Here is a 22,791-nt window from a genome sequence, read left to right as displayed (position 1 = left end):
CAACTCAAGGGCAGATCCAAACAATCATAACAATCAAACACACATAAAACATATTAAACACCCATATTACGCATAAATTATCAAATCTCTTTATCACTAGATGCGTTCATACCTTTTATGCCCTCCATGCCAACAAACGGGTATATCATATAAGTTCACTTTAACATATAATAACCTACAGTCCCTATACCTCCATTATCCATGTATTCAACCACATGCAAGAGCAATACTAATCAACATGCCTAAATAGCACCACACAGCAGTCAAGGGCCAGGCCCCATCAGTATCTCATGCTCCCTATTCATCAAACAGATATCAACAATCATATCTCACTCAAATCATTTAAGCACATCATCATGCATACACAATTACCAAACCCTGAGTTGAGCTTGTCTCCCGCGGCGAATGTACATATCCAGCTAGTCTTCAGGACCCATAAACCTAGGACGCTCTGATACCAAGTTGTAACACCCTGGATAGCCAGGACCGCTACACTGTGTGTTTATAAAGTGCCAGACTCGCTAATCAAGTCATTAAAGTAAAAACGTGTTATTGAAACAGTAGAGGAACTAGGGTTAAAAGCGTTTTGGTCTCAAAAGATACATTTTCACTGCTAAACATTGTTTATGTACATGGGATCCCAAAAATGACAGTTTAAAAGCCATACTAAAAAAATTACAAAGTTTATATACATTAACAGCCATACTAAGGCAAAATGAGCAGTTAGGTGATCTCCGTCCTGACACACTCCTCGATCGTGGTGATCGAACGGCTGGCTATGTACATTTCACCTCGGAGCTCTCCACCTCAGGCCTGGTCCAACTTGCCCTTGCCTTTACCTGCACCACGTAGCACCCGTGAGCCAAGGCCCAACAAGAACACACATCAATAATAGAGCATGCACATTTAGCTGTCAAGTCAATCTTACATATAGCATCTCATAAACTTAAGCATATCAATAGTCAAGTATCTCATATACAAAGTATATCAATAGTCAAGTATCTCATATACAAAGTATATCAATAGTCAAGTATCTCATATACAAAGCATATCAGCTCATAACACAATATACAGACGATAACCAGGGCTAGCGCTCACAAGCTGCTCCCTCTGTTATCCTTTCGTTTCTGGCTCCCAGTGGCCAATTCGCGTCCCATGCGCTAAATTCATGAACGGTACTCTTAGACCGCTTACACGTGTCCCTTGGCATAATACCAACGATGACACAAAACAATTCTCGGGAGCACTTAGTCCCATCACAATCATACATTCGGGTGCAGTGTTCTTACCTTTCAATTCGCTGGTTTCCGATATCACGTAGCCACAAGCACGGTCCTCTATCCCGAGCTTCTCCAAAGTCCTAATCAAACACAAATATAATATTCCTTGTCATTAACCAATCCAAGACTACCTTCCCGATACCTAATCCACACTCTCGGAACCCCCAAAACCCTAGAACAACATCCCGGAGACATCCCCCGAACCCCCGGAGCAAAGGTCAAAAATTGCAAAATATCACTCCCTGAAATTTGCCTTGTGCCGCGGCACCACATTCCTTGTGCCGCGACACCCACCTCCAGAGACCCCTAGGCCGCGGCAAGAAAAAGCCGTGCCGTGGCACACCATCGCAGACCCAGATTTCTGGGTTTTCCTTCGCATTTTTCCGAGCTCCAACCTCACCAATTCACCCCAAACTCTATCCTAAGTCCCAAAACCAACTCTAAACCCCTAACAAACCTCACAACAATCCAAAGACATCATGCCTAAGCTCACTCACACCTTCAATCCTAAAAGTCACTCTTGAATTTCACACTTAACAACTCAAACCAGAAAATTAAGAACAGCTTGAACTCAAACACAAACCACACTCCAAACTCCCTATACCTTAACAGAAACAAGCCTAATAATCACACAGAAACCTTACCTTGAGTGGTGAGTCCAACCTCCAGCTCTAAACCTCCTTCCCCCTTGATTTCCCAATTCTGAGTTCATACAAAACCAGCCACCAATTTGTTTCAATTCATATTCATCTCTACAAATTCAGACTTGAAACTTAAACATATTATAGCCAAATCCTTACCTCTGAGTTTTCTTGGCCTAAGCTTAGTTGACAACCTCAATCACCCCCTTGATTCTCCTTCCAAGAGCTAGAGTTCAGCTTCTCTTTTCCTTCTTTCTTTTGTTCTACTTCTAGGTCTCCAATATTCAACATAAACCAACTCCCAAAGTGTTATACGTAAATGTTATTCCTTCAGCTCAAACTCATCTATTTACTACCAAATTACCATTTTAACCCTCCATTAATATCACTTACTAACTAGACCTCAAGGGCTTATTTGTCCTTTCCCTAACTTTGCAATTCTACCACTTTCCCAAAGAAACCTGTTACTTTCTATAGTTACTAACAGTTACGCAGGTTACCAAATCACCAGTTACCATTATCTAGTTTCCTAGGACCGTCTTGGCACGTGCATCACATTTGTATCACAGCACCCACACAGTACAATTCACATATCATAATTATCACATAATATAATTCACATATCATATAACATGCTTAAAATCATAATCATCACACATAATTCTCATCATGCCCTCCCGGCACACTAATCAAGGCCCTTAAGCCTTATTAGTGAATTTGGGTCGTTACATCAGGAGTCTCGAACATCACCTTCTTGCGTTTGTGGTCGATGGTCGCGCCATGCCTAGCTCGACAGTCCATGCCTAGTGTCATGTCGAAGTCCTTGATCTCCAATTCTAGCAGGTCTCCTTCTCGTTCTACATCCTCAATCTTGATCGGTACGCCTCGTACTATCCGTGATGATAGAACTACTTTGCCCGAAGGCAACTCGGTTACAAACCTAGTTCTAAATCTTTCACAAGGTTTGTCAAGTTTTTCTATCATTCCTAACGAGATATACGAATGAGTGGCTCTCAAATCAAATAATACATAACATATATTATTGAGGATAGAAACCTGACCTGTGACCACCTTATTGCTAGCATCAACCTCTCCTTGGGTTAAGGCAAATACCCTGGCAGGAACCATCTTGTCTTCCTTTTTCCCTTCTGGCTTGAGCTGAGGACATTCTTTCTTCCGGTGTCCTTCTTGACCACAATTGTAACATCCCTCGGTGTTTGCCCGACATTCCCGAGGATGCTTCTTTTGGCGCTTAATACATTGCGGGTATTCTACATAACCCGACATACTGCTTCCATTGTTTTTTTGTGCCCTTTTATCGCTATCGGACTGCATACTGTCAGGGTGCTTCCTTTTCTGACCATTGTTGTTGTTGCTGGACTGATTTTTGTTGTTATGGTGGTTGTTGTTCCGACTAGTCTGAGGTTGATTCTACTATCTAGGCTCAAGCTTACTAGCTTCTTCTTTACTAACATTAGCCTGCAGCCTTTCTATTGTTGTCTATAGAACATCGGCATATGTAGTATTTCCTGGGTTTGCTAGCTTAACCCCTAGCTCGATCTTTGGTCAAAGTCCTCTAATGAACTTAGACGCCCTCAGATAGTCAGTGGGAACCATTTCTGGTGCAAACTTGGCTAATTGATCAAACTGCCGAGCATACTCTGCCACTGATAAACTCCCTTGCTTCAGGCCAACGAACTCCTCAACTCTTGAAGCAATGACAGCTGAATTATAATACTTTTTGTGGAATAGCTCCACAAATCGGGTCCAAGTCACTACACCAAATACCACTTTTTATAATACATAATTATAAGCTAAGTTAAAAAGTATTATAATAGGTAACTAAGAAAGTGGTAAACTTAAAAGGGAGGGAAACAAAAAAAAATTGCTGGGTAATGTTAAAATGGAGGGAAACCCACTGTTTCTGCCTAGCCCTATTCTCTCAAAACCCAATCCCTAATGACGCCTCTGCCTCTTTCTCTCACACTTGTTTCTCAGCATTCTTTCTCTCGCTCTCTCTCTCTCTCTCCCAGAGTCTTTCTACCCTATCTCCATCGCACGAGCTGTTGGAGCACACCACACCAAAGGAGCACTCTCTCCACTGGAATTGCAGTGTAGAGTCCAAGAACTTTACTTAGCTAGTTATTTAGTAGTATTATAGTATGTTTAGTATTATCCTTGTAACTGTGGATTTTTGGTTCAGACCGGGAATTATTTGGACACTCATAGTAGTACTTATAGATTTTCTAAGTTTAATCTATAGTTTAAGAATATTAAGTATAACCTAAGGTTTGATTAAAGTGACTGATATTAAGGATTATATTTATTATATTATAAGGTTTAGACATCAACCAATAGGATTTTAAACACATGTTATGAATGGTGATTAAGGATTAAGTATTTTTGGGGATTAAATATAATAAGGAGTAAAGTTTGAATGTATAGGGTCAGTCAGCAGCTTTGAGCACGTTGAGGGCTTAGTCAAGGCTGTTTACTCCATTCAAACTCAGCTAAAAATGTGTAAATTCGTGTTTAAATATTCAGCGTATGCCGATATATCGCAGCTATAGGGGGCGATATATCGCAGCACGTAGATACGGAAAACACGAATCGATGCACGGTCGCCTCGGGAACAAAGGTCCAGGCGATATATCGCCTATAAGGGGCGATATATCGCCTCCACCAGCATGAATTCAAATACTTTTGAATTCCTTTCCCTTCAGCCATTCAAACTCCTTCAACAGTCCAGCATCTTCTGAACGAGTCTTCAGCCTCTGCTGAACGATTATTCAAATGATTTTCACCTAAAAAGCCATTATTTTTATTCAAGTAAAATCAAGATATTTTCATTCCCAAACTCTATAAATAGGACCTAGTACCCAGCCATTATTCACCATTTGCTCTAAGTTCAGAGGCTGCTAGTGTTAAGTGAGTGTGAGAGTGTAAACACTTGGTTTGGGGAAAAACTATAAGCTTAAACATCATAAGCTTATCAAACACTTTGGGAAGTGAGTTCTATAGTATTTCGGTGAAGGTTAGATTGATCTTGCAATCTTTGAGGTAAACCCAAAACTCTAGTTCCTTTCTGTATTTTATGTTATTTCTTTTCTCAAAACCTTCTACTCAGTCCCCTAACCTTATTCTTATTTTGGTTAGGGAATCCAAACTCTTAAGCATATAAGTTGGTAAGTATGTTTTTATGGTTTAGTCTTTCCATCTCTTTCATTTCATCTCCTCTCTTTAGACTCACTCTTTCTTATGGTTTTAGGAGTGTACCAAAAGTCCCAACTCAGTCCATAATCTCGGTAACTTTGGTAAGGAAAATAGGCTAGAATTAATATGTTATGTGCTTATGTTATCTATATGCTTTATGTTATTAATGTGTTATGATATGTATATGTGTATGTTTGTAGGCTTGGGCATATGACCCATATGGCTAACAAGACCCCAAATGGGTTATGGGCATATGACCTACTTAGCTAGTAGGACCCCACTAATCCCATGGGCATATGCTTGTTTAGTCTATGGGACCCCAAGTAATAATGGCCATTATAATAAGTGAATTATGTGTTATGATATGTCTTTACGTTATTATGAAATTATGTTTATGTTTATGACTATGTGTTAGATTTTCCTTGCTGGGCATTAGGCTCATTCCTTTCTGTTTATGTGCAGGAAATAAGCTTTAGAGGCGGAAAGATTCGTGACGCTTAGAGGATGTGTATCGATGGTGAATGGAGTCAAGGGGCCGAGCGTTATTCGATTCGAGGATGTAGTCTTGTTTATGCTTTTATGGTTTTAAATGTATTTTCCGCATTTTCTATGTAACTCTTTTTAGTTTTTAAGTTATTTTGTTTTAAAGACAATGGGTACCCATATTCTACTTATTTTATGAAAGTAACCTTTGTTTCCACAAGTTTCAATAAAATTATGGTATTTCCGCAAAAATGTAAGTTTTATGTATAGATTCGTTAATGGTCCAAATAGTCTAGAGTAGTGGGTCATTACATGCAGGCTCTTTCTTCCCCAATTTGTGATCGAAGATAGTGAAGAAAATGGCGACCGATAAGTTCAAGGCGGAGACTTTGTTTGATTTGATGAAGCATCACTTCGAAACCGAACAGGGTAAACAACTTTGCAAGAAAGTTAATCTCGTTTACCAGATCAATCTCTCACCCAAGGTCTTATCTTTATTTTTATTTTATTTTTTGATAAACTAAAAAAGGTGAATTTTGATTTGGGTTTGTGACTAGAAAGGGGAATTTTGATTTGGGTTTGTGACACCTCTCAACTTCTCCTCATCAGTCCCTGAAAACTTTAAGGTTCAAGAACTATGGTTTTGGTGCTTTAATTTCAGGGGAACTGGGTTTATGGTTTTATTATTGCTTTAAACTTTGGATTTTTGTTGTCGGTGACTCATTTGTTTAAGAGATGTTATTGTTTTAATAAGGTTTTGAGTGTCTATTTTATGCATATTGATGAATATTCTAGAGAAATTTGCAGCTAAGTAAATTTATTGCTAATTTTTTTTATGAATATTCTCTTCCCTATTTACGGTTGAAGCTCCTCTTCATGTTTCAAATGTTCAAGTTATTGATCTAGTCACAGGGTATGTGACTACCTTCAATTCTGTTTGAAGAACCCTTCCGTTTTCACTCTTCCATGTTTGCAAGTGGAGATTAGTGTTTTCTTTGCAGGAAGCCTTGTAAAGTTGGGATTAAGTATCTTGAAGATGGAACCAAAGTAAGAGTATCCAGAGGCCTAGGTGCATCAGGATCCATTATTCCTCGTCCTGAGATATTGAAGATAAGGACTACGCCAAGGCCTATAGTTCGTACTTACTCTAATATTTTACGCTCTTCTTTTGCTTTTTCCCTGTAGTAAAATATGACTCTCCTCTTGATATTTTCTGTGTCACGAGGTATTTGAGCATGGATTCACTGCCTCAATTTTGCAATTGCTAAGATGTTGCATACTAAGAATATGTAGACTCGGGGCTGATATGGTTATCACTTTGCACATAACCTTAGATTCCGAGCAAGTTAGCCAAAGTATTTGTTGTCTATATATACACATATATATAATAAGTATCGAACTATTGTATCCTGTATTCAAAAGCTGAATTAAAGATGTCTATATTGCTCCACGTGACCTTGTAGTAATTTATCATTCTAATTGACTTTGCCAGATTGTGACTCCAAGTTTGTTTCTGAGACCCCCTGTAATGCCCTGGATAGCCAAGACCGTTACACTGTGTGTGTTTATAAAGTGTCAGACTTGCTAATCAAGTCATTTAATTAAAATCGTGTTGCGGAAGCTACAAAGGAACTAGTGTTAAAAGCGTTTTGGTCTCAAAAGCCACACTTTTCATTAAGAAACATTATCTGGTTACACGGGATCCCAGAAATACAAGTTTAAAGATCCTTTACAAAAGTTGTAAGACTCAGATACAATAACCAGCCATACTAAGGCAAAACAAGCAATTAGGTAATCCCTGTCCCGGTCCACTCCTCGATCATGGTGATCGAACAGCTGGCTATGTACATTTGACCTCGGAGCTCTCCACCTCAGGCCTGGCAGCTTCCCCTTTCCTTTACCTGCACCACGTAGCATCCGTGAGCCAAGGCCCAGCAAGAAAACACAACAACAACAGAGCATAAGCATTCAGCAGTCAAATCAATATCTCACATTGCATCACATAGCCTCAGTCAAATAACCGTTCAATATAGTCAAGTATTTCACATACTAGGCATATCAATTCATAACATGCATAGTTCTTAACGATAACCAGGGCTAGCGCTCACAGGTTGCTCCCTCTGTTATCCCAGTGTTCATGGCTCCCAGTGGCCAAATCGCGCTCTGTGATACAAACATTGACACGATACAATTCTCGGGAACACTTAGTCCCATCACAATCATACAACCGGGTGCAGTTTTCTTACCTTTCAATTCAATAGCTTTGATCCCTCGATACCTTAAGCACGATCCCCCTCGAGCCCTAGCGCTCACCTAAACACAATCATGGCCAAAGTCATCATCAACCCTCAAGTTCAAAACCTAGTCCCGGGGCCAATCCCGAGCCCCCGGGAAGTCCTAGTTCCACCAAACATGGTGGTGGAACCAAACCCCAAACTTTAGGTCAAAAACCCTTGCAAATAACCCTAAAATCCCCTTTAGAAGGCATGGTAGCGCTACAGCTCTCTTGGGAGGGCGATATAGCGCTACAGACAGAAGCCAAATTCCCCTCAGCATTATGGCCTAGCGCTACACAGCCCAAAGGCTAGCGCTGTAGTGCTAGTCACAGACAGCCCAGCACCAAAATTGCACTTCTGCGATTTTCTCGAACCAACCTTAACCAAACCTCTTCCAACTCTTATCCAATCTTAAAAACAACCTCATGAACACACTCCACTCATCCCAAGCACCCCAAACACCTAAAACCCAAGCACATGCATCCACAAACTCAGATTTCACCATAGCCACTCCTAAGCTCTAAAACTCAGTAAAAACCAGCTGATCTTCAAAGTTTAGAGTTTAGACCTTATACCTTTGATAGAATCTCGACTACAAGCTGCCTCTAGACTCCTTTTGCTTACTCCTCCTTAAAATTTTCCCTGAATTTCCCAAAGTCCCCATCAAATTCTACTTATACACCAAAGTTCAAAAACCAGAAACAGAAATAGATGAACTCTAGAATCTTACCTCAAGTGTTAATGAAACCCTGCTAAACCTCTGCCAATTTCTTGGTCTTAGGTCAGGATCCTTGATGTTTAGTTACCCCAGCTCTTCTCTGAGCTTTACTCCAAAAAGTCCTCAAGAAACAGATGAAGAAAGCCTGAACCGACTCAGAGAAACTCCCTCTATTTTTCCTTTTTCTTTTCCATTCCTTTTCCTTCTTTTTTCAGACTTCTTTGATATTCTACAAATTCCACTAACATAAAGCCTTAGTATAATCTAACTTCTGTAAAGCAAATGACCATTATGCCCTCCCTATTAATTCTAACCCTTTAGTCCACTTAAGGGCATTTTAGTCACTTCACCCAATTCCCGCTAATTCCTCGAGTATCTTTATTATTTCCCACTTAGTTCCCGATACCTAATTAATCACCAATAATATTCCTCAACATTAAAATAAACTCCAGTAAATCCGCTAAATTCCCATTTATACCCCTGAGCTCACCCCGAGTGTAACGACCCAAATTCACTAATAAGGCTTAAGGGCCTTGATTAGTGTGCCAAGAGGGCATTACTGGAATAATTGTGATTTAATGAGTTATTATATGTTTAATGATGCTTAAATGATAATTGATTATATTATGTGGTGATATGATATGTGATATATGCGAGTACCACATTATGATGTGGATAAATATACAGCCGGCGACTCGAGGCGATCCTAGGGCTAGATAGCGGGAAAAGTCACAACGGGGTATTATAATTGACTTTGGGCAAGTCAGGGGTATTTTAGGTATCAGGTAGTGATTTAGACTATCGGGTGATGAAAATAAATAATTGGAGATATATTTGAGGTTAGGGTGTCTAGGCGGGAATATTGGGGGATTTTACCATTTCGGCCTCGGGGACGGTTCCGGTACCCCGAGCCTCGGGATTAACTTAATGGATAAGTTAGACTTAAGGAAGCCTTTAGAAGAAAAACACAAACCGACTAAGCATTTTCTCTCAGCTCACTTACACGCTCAAAGGAAACCAAGGAGAGAAAAACACAGAAAACTTAAGGGAGAAGCAAGTTGGAATTCTGAGATTTGTAGAGTGGATTTGGGAGTCTAGCTCAGGGGTTTAATCAAGGAACTGGAGCAAGATTTAAGGTAAGCATCTAACTCTGTTTTCTATGGTTGAATTATGAGTTTTAGCTGGGTTTTAGTTAAGTGTTGAAGCAAGTTTAGTTGTGATGTTCTAAGGAAGAATTAGGAAGGGAACTTGGGGACCTAGATTGGCCACAGCTTGGTGAAGTGATTCTACAGCAAAGGTGAGTTCTAACTCCAAGTTTAGAGGTTCTAGATTGTGTTTGAGTGGCTGGTTTGGGTGTCTGTAGCACTTGGGTTTCAGAAATGGAAAGGAGAGGATTAGAGTGTGATAGACTGTGTTTTCTTGGGAATTATGTTGCTTAGATCATGTTAAAGAAGTTGGGAGTTAATTGGTTTTAAGTTGGGGGCTTTGGGATATCTTAAGGTGAGGTTTAGAGATTGAAAATGGTGGTTTTTTCTGGGTTCGAAGGGTCGGGCCGCGGCATAGTTCTTGGTGAGTCGTGGCCCTTCAAGGTTGTTGCATCCTGAGGAAGGAGGGCGGGCCACGGCATGGCCCAAGAAATGCCGTGGCCCTTACCTATTTTTGTGCCTTGGATGGATCTGTTTGGGGGCCATGCCGCGGCATGGGTGGCCGATGCTGCGACGCTTAAGGGATTTTGGGATTTTAAGATTTTAGGCTTGGGAATTTAACCTAGGGTGCTCAGGGTTGAGGCTTTGACCATATTTGGTGAAGTTCAATGTTCCGAGTACTAGAACTTGGCTTGGAAGCTTATTTAAGGTTGTTAATGGTGTCTTTCTTCATGGTTGTGACTAGGTGTTAAGCTAGGGCTCGAGGATCGGATCGCACTAAAGGAGTATCGCCCGTAACTAACTCATCTGAAAGCTAAAGGTAAGAAAATTGCACCTGGTTGATTATATGAGACGGGACTAAGGGCTCCCTATTGTAAAAGCTTGGTAGTATGGTATTATGCCATGCAAGCCATTTAGTGAACCAACGGCCTAAGGGTGCCAAGGGTCTCACTAGCGCACAGGGCGCGGCTCGGCCACTGGTAGCTGAGGACAGCTTATTATGCACTGAGCTTGGTTTAAGCGGGCCAGAGTCAGTGGGTTAAACAGAGGGTGCAGCCTAAGTTGTCGGCCCTGATTATTATGTGATATGAGCGGTATATGTGGTAGAATGTATCTTGTATTGGATTGTATATGCTGATTATCTGTTGTGGACTATCTAGTGAGTATACATGCATATTGAGCTATTTGTCTGTTATTATTGTTTGAGTTATCTGTGATGTTTTCTTGCTGGGCCTTGGCTCACGGGTGCTACGTGGTGCAGGTAAAGGCAAGGGCAAGTTAGATCATCCCTGACTGGAGAGCTCGGCGAGCGGAATGTACATAGCCAGGTGCTCGGCCGCCATGGTTGAGGTCTAGGCAAGGACATGGAACCTAAAGACTGCCTGTTTTGCCTTAGTATGGCTAGTGGATACTTATGTACTTTTGGAAGTCTGTAAACTTATTTTAACTTTGTGTTTATGGGATCCCTTGTTTATTACAGTTTAAATATATGAAATGAGTCTTTTGAGACCGAAACCTTTTTAACCATAAATCTTACATGTCTAGTGACAAGTTTTCAAATCAATGACTTGACTAGTGAGTCCTGCACCTTTATAAGTACACAGTGTAGCGGTCTTGGCTATCCAGGGCGTTACACCGAGCCGGGTATAAATCCCCGCTATGACTTTTCCGCTACTTGCTCACTAGGATCGTCTCGAGTCACAGATCACCGATATATCCACATAATAATCTGGTCTCGACAATTATCACATATATCAAAGCAGTTATGCCCATAATGGCCAAAATTACAATTATGCCCTTCTAACCTAATCAAGGCCTACATGCATACTAACACACATAGTCATGCATCTCAAATACTCAAGTAATCATATAACATGTTTTAAATCATAATCATGCATCTAAATCATTAGAACCACACATAGTCTCCATTATGCCCTCCAGGCACACTAATCAAGGCCCTTAAGCCTTATTAGCGAATTTGGGTCGTTACACCCCCAATTCATATCCAGCTGTTGACAGTTTCTTTAACTTGTTTTTCAGCTGGTCCAAAGGATAATCCAATGGATGTTGTGATGGAGAAGACTTATGATGCAAAAACAGAGCGAGGCATGCCTGAACTTTGAAAGACTTGTATTCTTATATACTTTTGTCATGGAATGGAACCAGGATAAGGATATTGCAGAAAAGTGGCCATTTCAAATCTCAGTTTTCGCCAAGTGACAAAGAAAATATCCAAATTTTTACTCTGCTTCCTTTATACCTATTATTTAGTTGATGTTCTAGACAAGTGAATAATCAGATTGCTAATTTGAATAATCAGTGATTTTTGCCTAAAATATGTGTACTTGCGGATTTAAATACAATAATTTTACATTCCTTTGGTGATTTTTGGTATCTTTTTAGTTGAATCTATTCATGATGTTTCATTTCTCTGTTCCTTGTTTTTCATATATATGCGGATTTAATGCTTTATAGACCTTGTCTGATTTTTTTTATTTTGGTTTGATAGAACCACCCGGTGCAACATCAATAGATGCTTAAGGTAAGGCCCAATATTTAACCAACGAGATGTTCAAGAAACCATTTCTGAGATTTTCAACAACTTTCTTTTGATTGGAAAATCGGAGATCAGTTTATTGAACTACGATTATCTTTCTATGATGGTTTAAGATTCTCTTAATGTATATAAGGTCAACATATGCATGTTCTCATCTACATATATACAAGCCCATAGAGATGGTTTATGTTTGCTAGTGCTTTTCTTGGAATTTCCTTTGATAATGCAATCACGTTAACAAAATTCTGCTCTGGTTCTAAACTTGATTCCAAACACAATAGTCCTATCTTGCATTATCTGAAGCTCCAGAACCAAGCTCAAGATAAGGATGAGAAACTTAATTGGTAGATGCTCCAAATTTTCATTTTGAATGCAGATAGTTGTACCATGATTTTAAATAAACTACATATAAAATGCCAAATAATTATCAATGCACATAACAAATGAAAATAGGGGAAAAAATGAAGGCTCACCATCCATATGCTAGTTCATTACATTCACAGATATTGTACTTTGATGTATTTTTTGCTTTTGTTATGGATCCCCCTCTATTTCAAATATAAAAAAAAAAAAACTGTAAATCTAATATTTGTGTATATATTTTGTCTTCATAATGTTTGTTGTTTTGGCTCTTCCACTTCATAATCTCTTGACTTAACTTTGATGTGTTTGGTTTTTGTAGGTTCAATTTCCACGAATCTTGGATCATGGAAGTCTGTAAGAAATTCTCATATTCCATGAGAAGTAAGTACACTTATGACTAGTTTATGTGTTGCATAGAAGCACTGTCATGTTGAATATACATATCAATATATATGTCATACATTTTTTGAAGCTTGTATAGAAAATAAGAACCATCCATCATGCATGTATTCATGAATGAAATATTGCTATGCATGTAGAAAATCCAAGTATAATAGAGTGATGCATGCAGTGAGATACCTTTGTACAGATTCTGAACAATTCTCGTCACTAAAGCCACCTCAACCATGTTTTTCCAACCATATTGAACATCATCTACTTCTTCTTTTCCACATGAAATATTTATAAATGAATATGGAGGAAACAGGGGAGTCCTTGAATTGTTCAAACTCATATTATTATAGCCGGTCAATAATATAATAGTTGATGAGTTTTGTTTTATTTTGGTCTCTAGTTAATCTACCAAGTTCAGAGTTTCTGACCCCCCAGTTGAATTCAGCTTCTTATTTTTGACTGCAAAGTCATAAAAAATGATGGGACTATATCATTTTAGTATATACGTGTACTACTTTAAATTGTATTAGTCACTGGTAAAATTTATCAGCAAAATAATAATCAGATTTAACTTGTTCATTAAACTTTGACCATGGATTACTTTATATATCATTGCTATAAGACCAGACCAGTGACTATATTCTTAGAAAATTCATCATATATATATATTAATAGTTATCTATAAATTCCCTATGTTTTGTATTTTTTTAGTCAGAAATAAAAATAAATGAACAATTAATAATGATTCTTAGAGACAGTGTTTTATGTGTTTGGTTTTAATGGTATTATATAGTAGAATTTTGTTGCTCTTTACTCACTCTTCCATATCTCATTACACTTTGCTATAATTGACATGCGAATTTTTACTCTATTTAACAAGCCTCACTCCATAGCTCCTGTCTCATATGATTTATTTCCAAAGCAAAGCCTACTAGAACTTCGTGTAGACTTTTTAATTCAACTCCTCTCACCTCTAAAGTAGTATGGATTGAATATGGTTCTCTGTCCTCCAGTTGCAGATGTATATTAGCAAGATGAAGTTCCCTTATTTGTTTTGACTGTACATCAAAATAAAAAGAAGACGAAGAAAAAAAAATTAGACCAAAAGTACTAGCTATATAGTGTTTTTGTAATCTGAACTTCAAGATGGTTAAGTTCTTGGATTAGTTTTTCTGCCTTTGCTCTTTTGAATTCTAATTCAGGCTTTTTTTTTATTCTGATTCGATTTTGAATTATTTTGAATAAAATAAATAGGAAAGAGTGAGTTAGGGTGGGGAGCAGCAAGGATATGTTTGAAAGAAAAAATGCTAAACTTAAGGCCACTGATCTGCCACTCTAAAGGGCCACAACCATAATAATATTAAAGTTTTCTTGAAAAACTAATTGCTTTTTCTTCAATATTTGCCTCCATGGACACCATAACAGCCATAAAGAGTTATATAGCTTCAACCCCATTACTGAAATTAACAAATTTGTTTCTTCTCTCTTTTGTTCTCTTCTGTTACTCTATTTTTTATGGTCATTTAAATTCAATTGATAGTTAAAATAAATAAAAAGGTGGTGGAGATTGGACCTTTATTTTATTCATTTCCATAGTGTAAATTCAGTAGTGTTGAGAAGCAAACATGTAGAGTCCAAGAACTTTACTTAGCTAAGATAGATAGTAGTATGATAGTATTTATAGCATTATCTTTGTAACTGTGGATTTTTGGTTCAGACCGGGAATTATTTGGACACTCATAGTAGAACTTATAGATTTTCTAAGTATAACCTATAGTTTAAGAATATTAAGTTTAACCTAAGATTGATTAATATGACTGATATTAAGGATTATATTTATTATATTATAAGGTTTAGATAGACCCAATAAGATAGTAACACTTATCATATGTATGATTATTAAGAAATTATTATTTTAATAAGAGAAATATAAGACTTAGTCTTCACCAAAATCTGATAGGAGCATGACATTTATCACAATTTTATTTATTTGTGGATTAGGTTGATATTTAGATAATTAAATAGATTTTTCGTAACTTTAGGGTACTGTAACTTCCGACCTGTTTTTGACCCAGTTATATTAGGAATTTCGAAAAATAGTATTTCTTAAAAGTTGTAGATAATTTAATGAGCTTTCTAACGGTATAAAGAGAGTCCAAATCGAAGTTCTACAACTCCAGATATATTGATTTTACTGAAGGGGAGTTTAGAGTTACGAGATTTAGGGAGTTAGAAGTTAGGATTCTATTTGTTTTTATTATTTTAAAATCAAGCTTTGAATCCTTAAATCTCTCTGAATATTTTGAAAAATTCCTAAGCCTTTGGCTGAAGGATATTCAAATATTTTCAATTAAATTTATTTTTTTTTATTCAAAGCCAAAAAGAAGATTTTTATTCCTAGAACTCTATAAATAGGACCTAGCACCAAGCATTTTTTATTCATCAAGCTAAGTTCAGAGGCTGCAAGTTGCTAGGTTATTGTGAGAGTGTAAACACTTGGGTTGGGGATTATAAGCTTGATCATCATAAGCTTATCAAACACTTTGGGAAGTGAGGTTCGTTAGTATCTCGGTTGTGGTTAGATTGGTCTTTCAAGTCTTTGAGGTAACCAAAACTCTAGTTCATTTCTGTATTATGTTATTCTCTTTCTCATAGTCTTCTACTCAATCTCTAACCTTAATCTTCATTTTGGTTAGGAAATCTAAGCTCTTGAGCACATAAGTTTTGGTAAGTGTACTTTCAATGGTTTAGTCTTACCATTTTCCTTTTCATCTCTTTTCTTCTTTAGACTCACTCTTTCTAATGGTTATTAGGAGTGTTCCAAAAAGTCCCAACTCAGTCCACATATCCCGGTAACTTTGGTAAGGAAAATAGGCTAGAATCAATATGTTTATGTTTATGTTATCTTATGTGTTATGTTATGATATGTTATGAATATGTTATGATTGTGTATGTTTGTAGGCTTGGGCTTATGCCCTATTTGACTAACAAGACCCCAAAAAGATTGTGGGCATAAGCCTATTTAGCTAGTAGGACCCCACTAATCTCATGGGCATAAGCTTGTTTAGTCTATGGGACCCCAAGTAATAATGGCCATTATAATAAGTGTATTATGTGTTATGATATGTCTTTATGTTTATTACGAAATTTATGTTTATGACTATGTGTTATGACTATGTGTTAGATTTTCCTTGCTGGGCATTAGGCTCATTCCTTTCTGTTTATGTACAGGAAAATAAGCTTTAGAGGTGGTAAGATTCGTGACGCTTAGAGGATGTGTATCGATGGTGGATGGAGTCAAGGAGCCGAGCGTTATTCGATTCGAGGATGTAGTCTTGTTTATGTTTTTATGGTTTTAAATGTATTTTCCACATTTTCTATGTAACTCTTTTTACTTTAAGTTATTTTTGTTTTAAAGACAATGGGTACCCATATCCTATTTATTTTATGAAAGTAACCTTTGTTTCTACAAGTTTCTAATAAAGTATGGTATTTCCGCAAAAATGTAAGTTTTATGTATAGATTTGTTAATGGACCAAATAGTCTAGATTAGTGGGTCATTACAAAACAATAAAGTTGTATTAATTTTTTTACCAGAAGAGAGAGAGGGAGAGAGAGATGATGTACATAGTGGGATTGGGATTGGGTGACGAGAGAGGCATAACTCTTGGAGGCTTAGAGGTACTGAAGCAATGCGACAAGGTCTACATTGAAGCTTATACTTCTCTTCTCTCTTTCGGTATCTCTTCAGATGGCCTTTCTACCCTGGTACGTTTCTTTCTCTTTCTCTTCAATTTGATTACTTTCTTTTGCACCAATTTCCAAAGCTAACAACTTGATTGATTATTTTATTTTTTCATTGGTCAGGAAAAAATTTATGGAAGGCCGGTGATTCTTGCCGATAGAGAAATGGTTGAGGAAAAAGCCGATGAAATACTCTCAGCTGCTCGTGTTTCTGATGTGGCTTTCCTTGTAGTTGGCGACCCTTTTGGGTATGTTCGTTCAATTTTCTATTTTGCTTTTCTTTGTGATTTTTTTTTCTTGTTTATATTAGAAATTATATCATTTCTTCCTCATTAGATGAATGTTACATGTATGTATATATGCATTGCTGATTTGGGCCATCTCAAATTCCATGGATATGTAGAAAAAGATAATTGTGATCATAAATATTCTTACTTAGCTGCACAAGGACCTTTGAAAGTCCTTAAATTGTAACTGTTAGTTTTTAAGAAATTGGGTATTGTTGTCAAAGTAATACACAATGCTTCGGTGATGAATGCCATTAGAATTTGTGGGTTGCAGCTCTACCATTATGGAGAGACAGTTTCAATACCATTCTTTACTAAAACCTAGAGACCAGACAGCTTCTATGAGAAAATTCAAAGTAACCGGAATCTTGGTCTACATACTCTCTGCTTATTAGGTGTAGAGTCCAAGAACTTTACTTAGCTAAGTTAGATAGTAGTATAATAGTAATATTAGTATTATCTTTATAACTGTGAATTTTTGGTTCAGATCAGGATTTATTTGGACACTCATAGTAGTACTTGTAGATTTTCTAAGTTTAACCTATAGTTTAGGAATATTAATTTTAACCTAAGGTTTGATTAATATGACTGATTTTAAGGATAATATTCATTAACTATAAGGTTTAGATAAGAACCAATAGGATAATAGCACATGTTATGTATGGGTTTATTAATGATTAAGTATTTTGAGGATTAAATTTATTAGGGTTAAAATTTGAATACTCTAAGGTCAGTCAGTAGCTTTGAAAACGTTAGAGGGCTTAGTCAAGGCTGTTTACTCAATTTAAATTAAGCTAAAAATGTGTAATTTCGTGTTTAAATAATGAATGTATGCCAATATATCGCAGCTATAGGGGGCGATATATCGCAACACGAAGATACGAAAAACACGAAACGTTGCACTATTGCCTCAGGCATACTGGCCCAGGCGATATATCGCCTACAGGGGGCGATATATCACCCCTCTTAGCATAATTTGAAAGTTTTTGAAATCGTTTTCCATTCAAACCTTCAACCTCTTGATAAATCTAGCACCTTTCTGAACGAGTCTTCAACCTCTGCTGAACGATAATTCAAATGTTTTTCACCTAAAAATCCATTAATTTTATTTAAGTTAAATGAAGATCTCTTCATTCCTAAACTCTATAAATAGGACCTAGTACCCAGCCATTATTCATCTATTACTCTAAGTTCAGAGGCTGCAAGTTGCTAGGTGAGTGTGAGATTGTAAACAATTGGGTTGGGAATTATAAGCTTATCAAACACTTGGGGAAGTAAGGTTCTATACACATTTCGGTGAAAGGTTTAGATTGATCATATAAGTCTTCAAGGTATTTCCAAACTCTAGTCCATTTCTGTATTATGTTCTTTAAAAATTCTCATAGTCTTCTACTCATTCTAACCTTATTCTTATTCTTGGTTAGGAAATCCAAGTTCTTAAGCACAAGGTTTTGGTAAGTATATTTTGATAGTATAGTTCCTTCTTCACTTTCATCCCTTTTCTTCAATATACTTACCATATTATAAATGGTTTTGAGGAGTGTTCCAAGGTCCCAAATCAGTCCTCATATCCCGGTTATTTTGGTAAGGAAAATAGGATAGGATTTATGTGCTATATGATTTTATATGTTATCTTATGAATGTGTGTTATGAAAAATGCTATGTTAAGTATGCTTGTAGACTTGGGCATATGACCTATACAACTAACAAGCCCCAAATAGATTATGGGCATATGACTTGCTTAGCTAGCAAGACCCCACTAATCTAATGGGCATATGACTTGTTTAGTTTATGGGACCCCAAGTAATAATGGCCATTATATTATGTATGTGACATAAGTGTTATAGTATGTTTTATGTTACCTTATGAATTTTATGTATATGGCTATATGTTAGATTTTCCTTGCTGGGCATTAGGCTCATTCTTTTTATGTTATATATGCAGGAAAATAGCTATAGTGGCGGGAAAGGTTCATGGATGCTTTGGGAATGTGTATTGAGGCGGAATGGATTCAAGGAGTCGAGAGTTTCGGTTTCGAGGATGTAGTTTTTGTTTTCTTATGGTTTTTATATGTATCTTTCCACATTTTATTATGTAATCTCTTTTTAATTACCATTATGTTATGTTTTGTTTTTAAAACAAAGGGATTCCTGTTGGTCCCAAAAGAGGGTGTTTTAATATTTAAACTCGCAAGTGCACGAATCGTTTCAGAATATAATGTTCATGTAAGTACGAGGTCGAATCCATGGGAGTTGACTAACATCAAAAGAAACTTTTTCAAACAAAGCAATAATATTCTAACCTAGTTCCAAATATTTGATGAGATATTGTTTTAGAAAAAATAAAAGACAAGTAATAAAAATATTTAAGATTAAATAGAAAAATTGTTTTCAAATGATATATAAAAAATAAGATTATTAAGATGTTAGAATCCACAAAATGCAAGTTCAATAGTATTTATAAGTATATTGATTCCCAAGTTTTAATATAGTTGAAATAAATCACACTATATATTTTTTCAAAATATATTTTCTATTCAAGCACAAGTTACTCTTTCAAAAAGGTAGGATTTTTCTTCACTTATATAAGATATAATTTCTAAGCATTAGTTGTGTTACAACTTAATGAAACTACAAAAAATCAAAGAGATTATGTTTAGGCAAAATATGATACTTATGCTCTAAGAATTAGATGTGAACAATTTAATGAAAAACATTTAATCAAAGAATATCATATTTTTGCATAATGAAGAACTAAGTGCAATATGCTTTAACAATCAATAATAGATGAAAAAATGCATATCTTTGATAGAAAAATCGATAAACAATGTTGTACAAATGGGAAATCAACATACAACAAAAAAAATACTATCTAGTTACATTTTGCTTCATCATCATCTTAATAGCCTTTGAAAAAGATTAGAAGCTCATAACTAGATAAAAATTACAAAATAACATACTTGACATGCTCTTCAAAAGATGAAAATGGTAGAGAGAAACTAGTGAAAAGAAGAGAAATATGGAGTGTAGAAGAGGTTGAAAAAAGATGAAGAAGAAGAGCTCCCCCCAAATGGTCTTACAAGACTCTATTTATAGGCAAAATATGGAGATTAAATTAATCAAATTAAAATAAATAAATTGATTAATTTAATTGTGTTGGGAAGTGGTAGGATAAATAGAGTAAGTGTAAGAGTATTGGAAAAATGAAATGTTTGGTTGGGTAAAAGATTGGTGAAAAGCTAGGGTAAAAAAATAAATTAGGAATGTTTATTTAGGTAAGAAAAATAGGGAGGAGTGAATTGATATTTGAGTGAAAAATATTGGGAAAGAAAACACATGATTTTTGGCATTTTTGTGGCTATTTGGCAGCTGGTTTAGGCATGGGATGGGGTACAAATTGGGCTGGAATGGTGCTTGGCCACGTTGGGCTCTGGATGGCTGGCCTGCTGGAGAGGAGGATGGCAGGCGTGGGCAGCTGGGCCTTCTTTTCTGAAGGAAGGAAGGCAGCATGGTGATGATATATGCTGAAGGAAAGTGGACAGGTGGCTTGATGCTTCATTGATGCTGGTGGAGTTGAACGTGAAGATGAAGGCTTGGCAGTGATATGTGCATATATGTGCATATGTTGATGCTGGCATATGGAGTCAACGTGGGAAGGAGCTGCATGGGGCTGTTGGGCTTGGGCCCAAATGAGGTTTTTTTATAAATGCCAACTCTTTGTCTTGTTTTCTTGAAAATGCCATATTATCCTTCATTCTTTTCCTTACTTTTCAAGGTCAAAAATTGCAATAACCTCCCTACAAAATAAACATAAACTAAATCATAATAAAATATTTTCAATTATAAAATAAATCAATTTAATTTTTTTTGAAAATATTAATTATAACTTAATTTATATTTAACATTTAGTTTCAATAAAACAACATTTTTTTACCCTAAACTAAACAACAATAATTTAAATAATTAGCTACAATATTTTACAACAAAATAACTATAAAAAACACACAAAAATCTATAAAATTAAATTAAGCCTAATAAATTCAAAATTACTTAAAAACTTAATAAATTACTTAAAAACTCAAGAATTAAGCAACAATTAGCACATAAGAAGTGGTAAAATAACTCTATTTTATAGAGTTATCAATTCCATATCGCTTGGGCCATTATGCCCGAGGCAATCGTGCAACGTTTTGTGTTTTCCGTATCTTCGTACTGCGATATATCGCCCCCTATAGCTGCAATATATCTACATATGCTAAATATTTAAACACGAAAGTACACATTTTTAGCTTAATTTCAATTGAGTAAACAGCCTTGACTAAGCCCTCTAACGTTTTCAAAGCTGCTGACTGACCTTAGAGAATTCAAATTTTAACCTTAATAAATTAAATCCTCAAAATACTTAATCATTAATAAACCTATACATAACATGTGCTATTATCTTATTGGGTCTTATCTAAACCTTACAATATCATAAATATTACCCTCAATATCAGTCATATTCATCAAACCTTAGGTTAAAATTAATATTCTTAAACTATAGGTTAAACTTAGAAAATCTACAAGTACTACTATGAGTGTCCAAATAAATCCCGATCTGAACCAAAAATCCACAGTCATAAAGATAATACTATTATTACTATTATACTACTATCTAACTAGCTACGTAAAGTTCTTGGATTCTACAATAAGACATTGGTTTTTTTTTAGTATGAAATCATCTGTTCATGTATATGTGTGAGAGAGAAAGAGAGGAAGGAAACGATAGAGAAGTTAAACAAAATTTATATATGTACCATACTAATCCAACCATAACAGTAATAAAATTGTTGAGATTAGCTTTTGGGACCTAGCAACAATAAAAAAGAGATAATAGTGATAAATACTGAAAACAAAAATCATTAACATGCTACTCTACAAATTGAAGGCACCAAAATCACCCTTCATGAGTCAAAGTTTGCCATAATCTATACAAGAGATTGTGAAATAAAGAATTTGATTGTAGAGTGCATAACAATAAATCAACCGACCTCGCGAACTACTATAAACTACATAGAATCACAGAAGAATACAATATTTTGTTCCTAAATTATTATAAATTCACTCTCTATCAACGTAACTCAAGAAAAATTAAAATTTAAGCATGTCGTGCTATTAAAATCATAGTCAGCGTACCAAGTATAAGAGGATGATATTGAAAGTGATTGAACCCTTTAACAACCTGCCAAGAACACCAATAAAACAAACCAGAAAAAGAGTGACTTTGGATATTAGAGGAATAAGATTTTGACAGATCAAGCAATATATATAGGTGGGCCATCATCCCCTATCGAGAAGAATATTGCATAATCTTATTGAATATTCTCCTTTTTGTAGGTGAGGTAGGTATCTCTCTGTTTTCCCTACCTCTCACCTCTAAAAGAGTGAGTTAATTAGCTCTTTTTCGTATTCCCTATAAAAATTTCCATTGACAATCTTTGTCAAGTAATGAATGTTTTATGTCTCTTCTAGACTTGCCACCATAAAAAATTCAATAACAAACGGCCTTTTCACTTTAACAGCCACCAAATCACCATTTTCTTTCAAATATCATCAAACAGAAAAGGATAGGGGGTCCTTGAAAATGGAGGGATCAAAGGCAGAAATGGACCAATTTCAATTCAAGCTGAGATATATAAATTCACACCCTCCT

General features: G+C 36.2%; 1 protein-coding gene, 1 long non-coding RNA gene and 1 pseudogene across 2 annotated transcripts; all 3 read left to right on the top strand.

Moving 5' to 3' along the window:
• The first annotated feature begins 5,976 nt into the window (after positions 1-5,976).
• Positions 5,977-11,879, top strand: LOC133792550 (uncharacterized). Its single transcript, XM_062230457.1, has 4 exons — positions 5,977-6,102; positions 6,472-6,530; positions 6,619-6,755; positions 11,797-11,879. Exons 1-4 carry the CDS (start codon positions 5,977-5,979, stop codon positions 11,877-11,879), a joined length of 405 nt encoding a protein of 134 aa, XP_062086441.1.
• A 3,446-nt stretch (positions 11,880-15,325) lies between these two features.
• LOC133790094 (uncharacterized) lies at positions 15,326-16,232 on the top strand. Its single transcript, XR_009873887.1, has 3 exons — positions 15,326-15,673; positions 15,766-15,796; positions 15,883-16,232. It is a non-coding gene; the product is annotated as an uncharacterized LOC133790094 (long non-coding RNA).
• Positions 16,233-16,687: 455 nt separating this feature from the next.
• Positions 16,688-22,484, top strand: LOC133792549 (probable diphthine methyl ester synthase; annotated as a pseudogene).
• The last annotated feature ends 307 nt before the right edge of the window (positions 22,485-22,791 follow it).

Source organism: Humulus lupulus, chromosome 7 (assembly GCF_963169125.1).
Source record: "Humulus lupulus chromosome 7, drHumLupu1.1, whole genome shotgun sequence".
NCBI classification, from domain to species: Eukaryota; Viridiplantae; Streptophyta; class Magnoliopsida; order Rosales; family Cannabaceae; genus Humulus; species Humulus lupulus.
The sequence above is the reverse complement of the archived record's forward strand: the minus strand, read 5'-3'. Positions and strand labels throughout refer to the sequence as shown.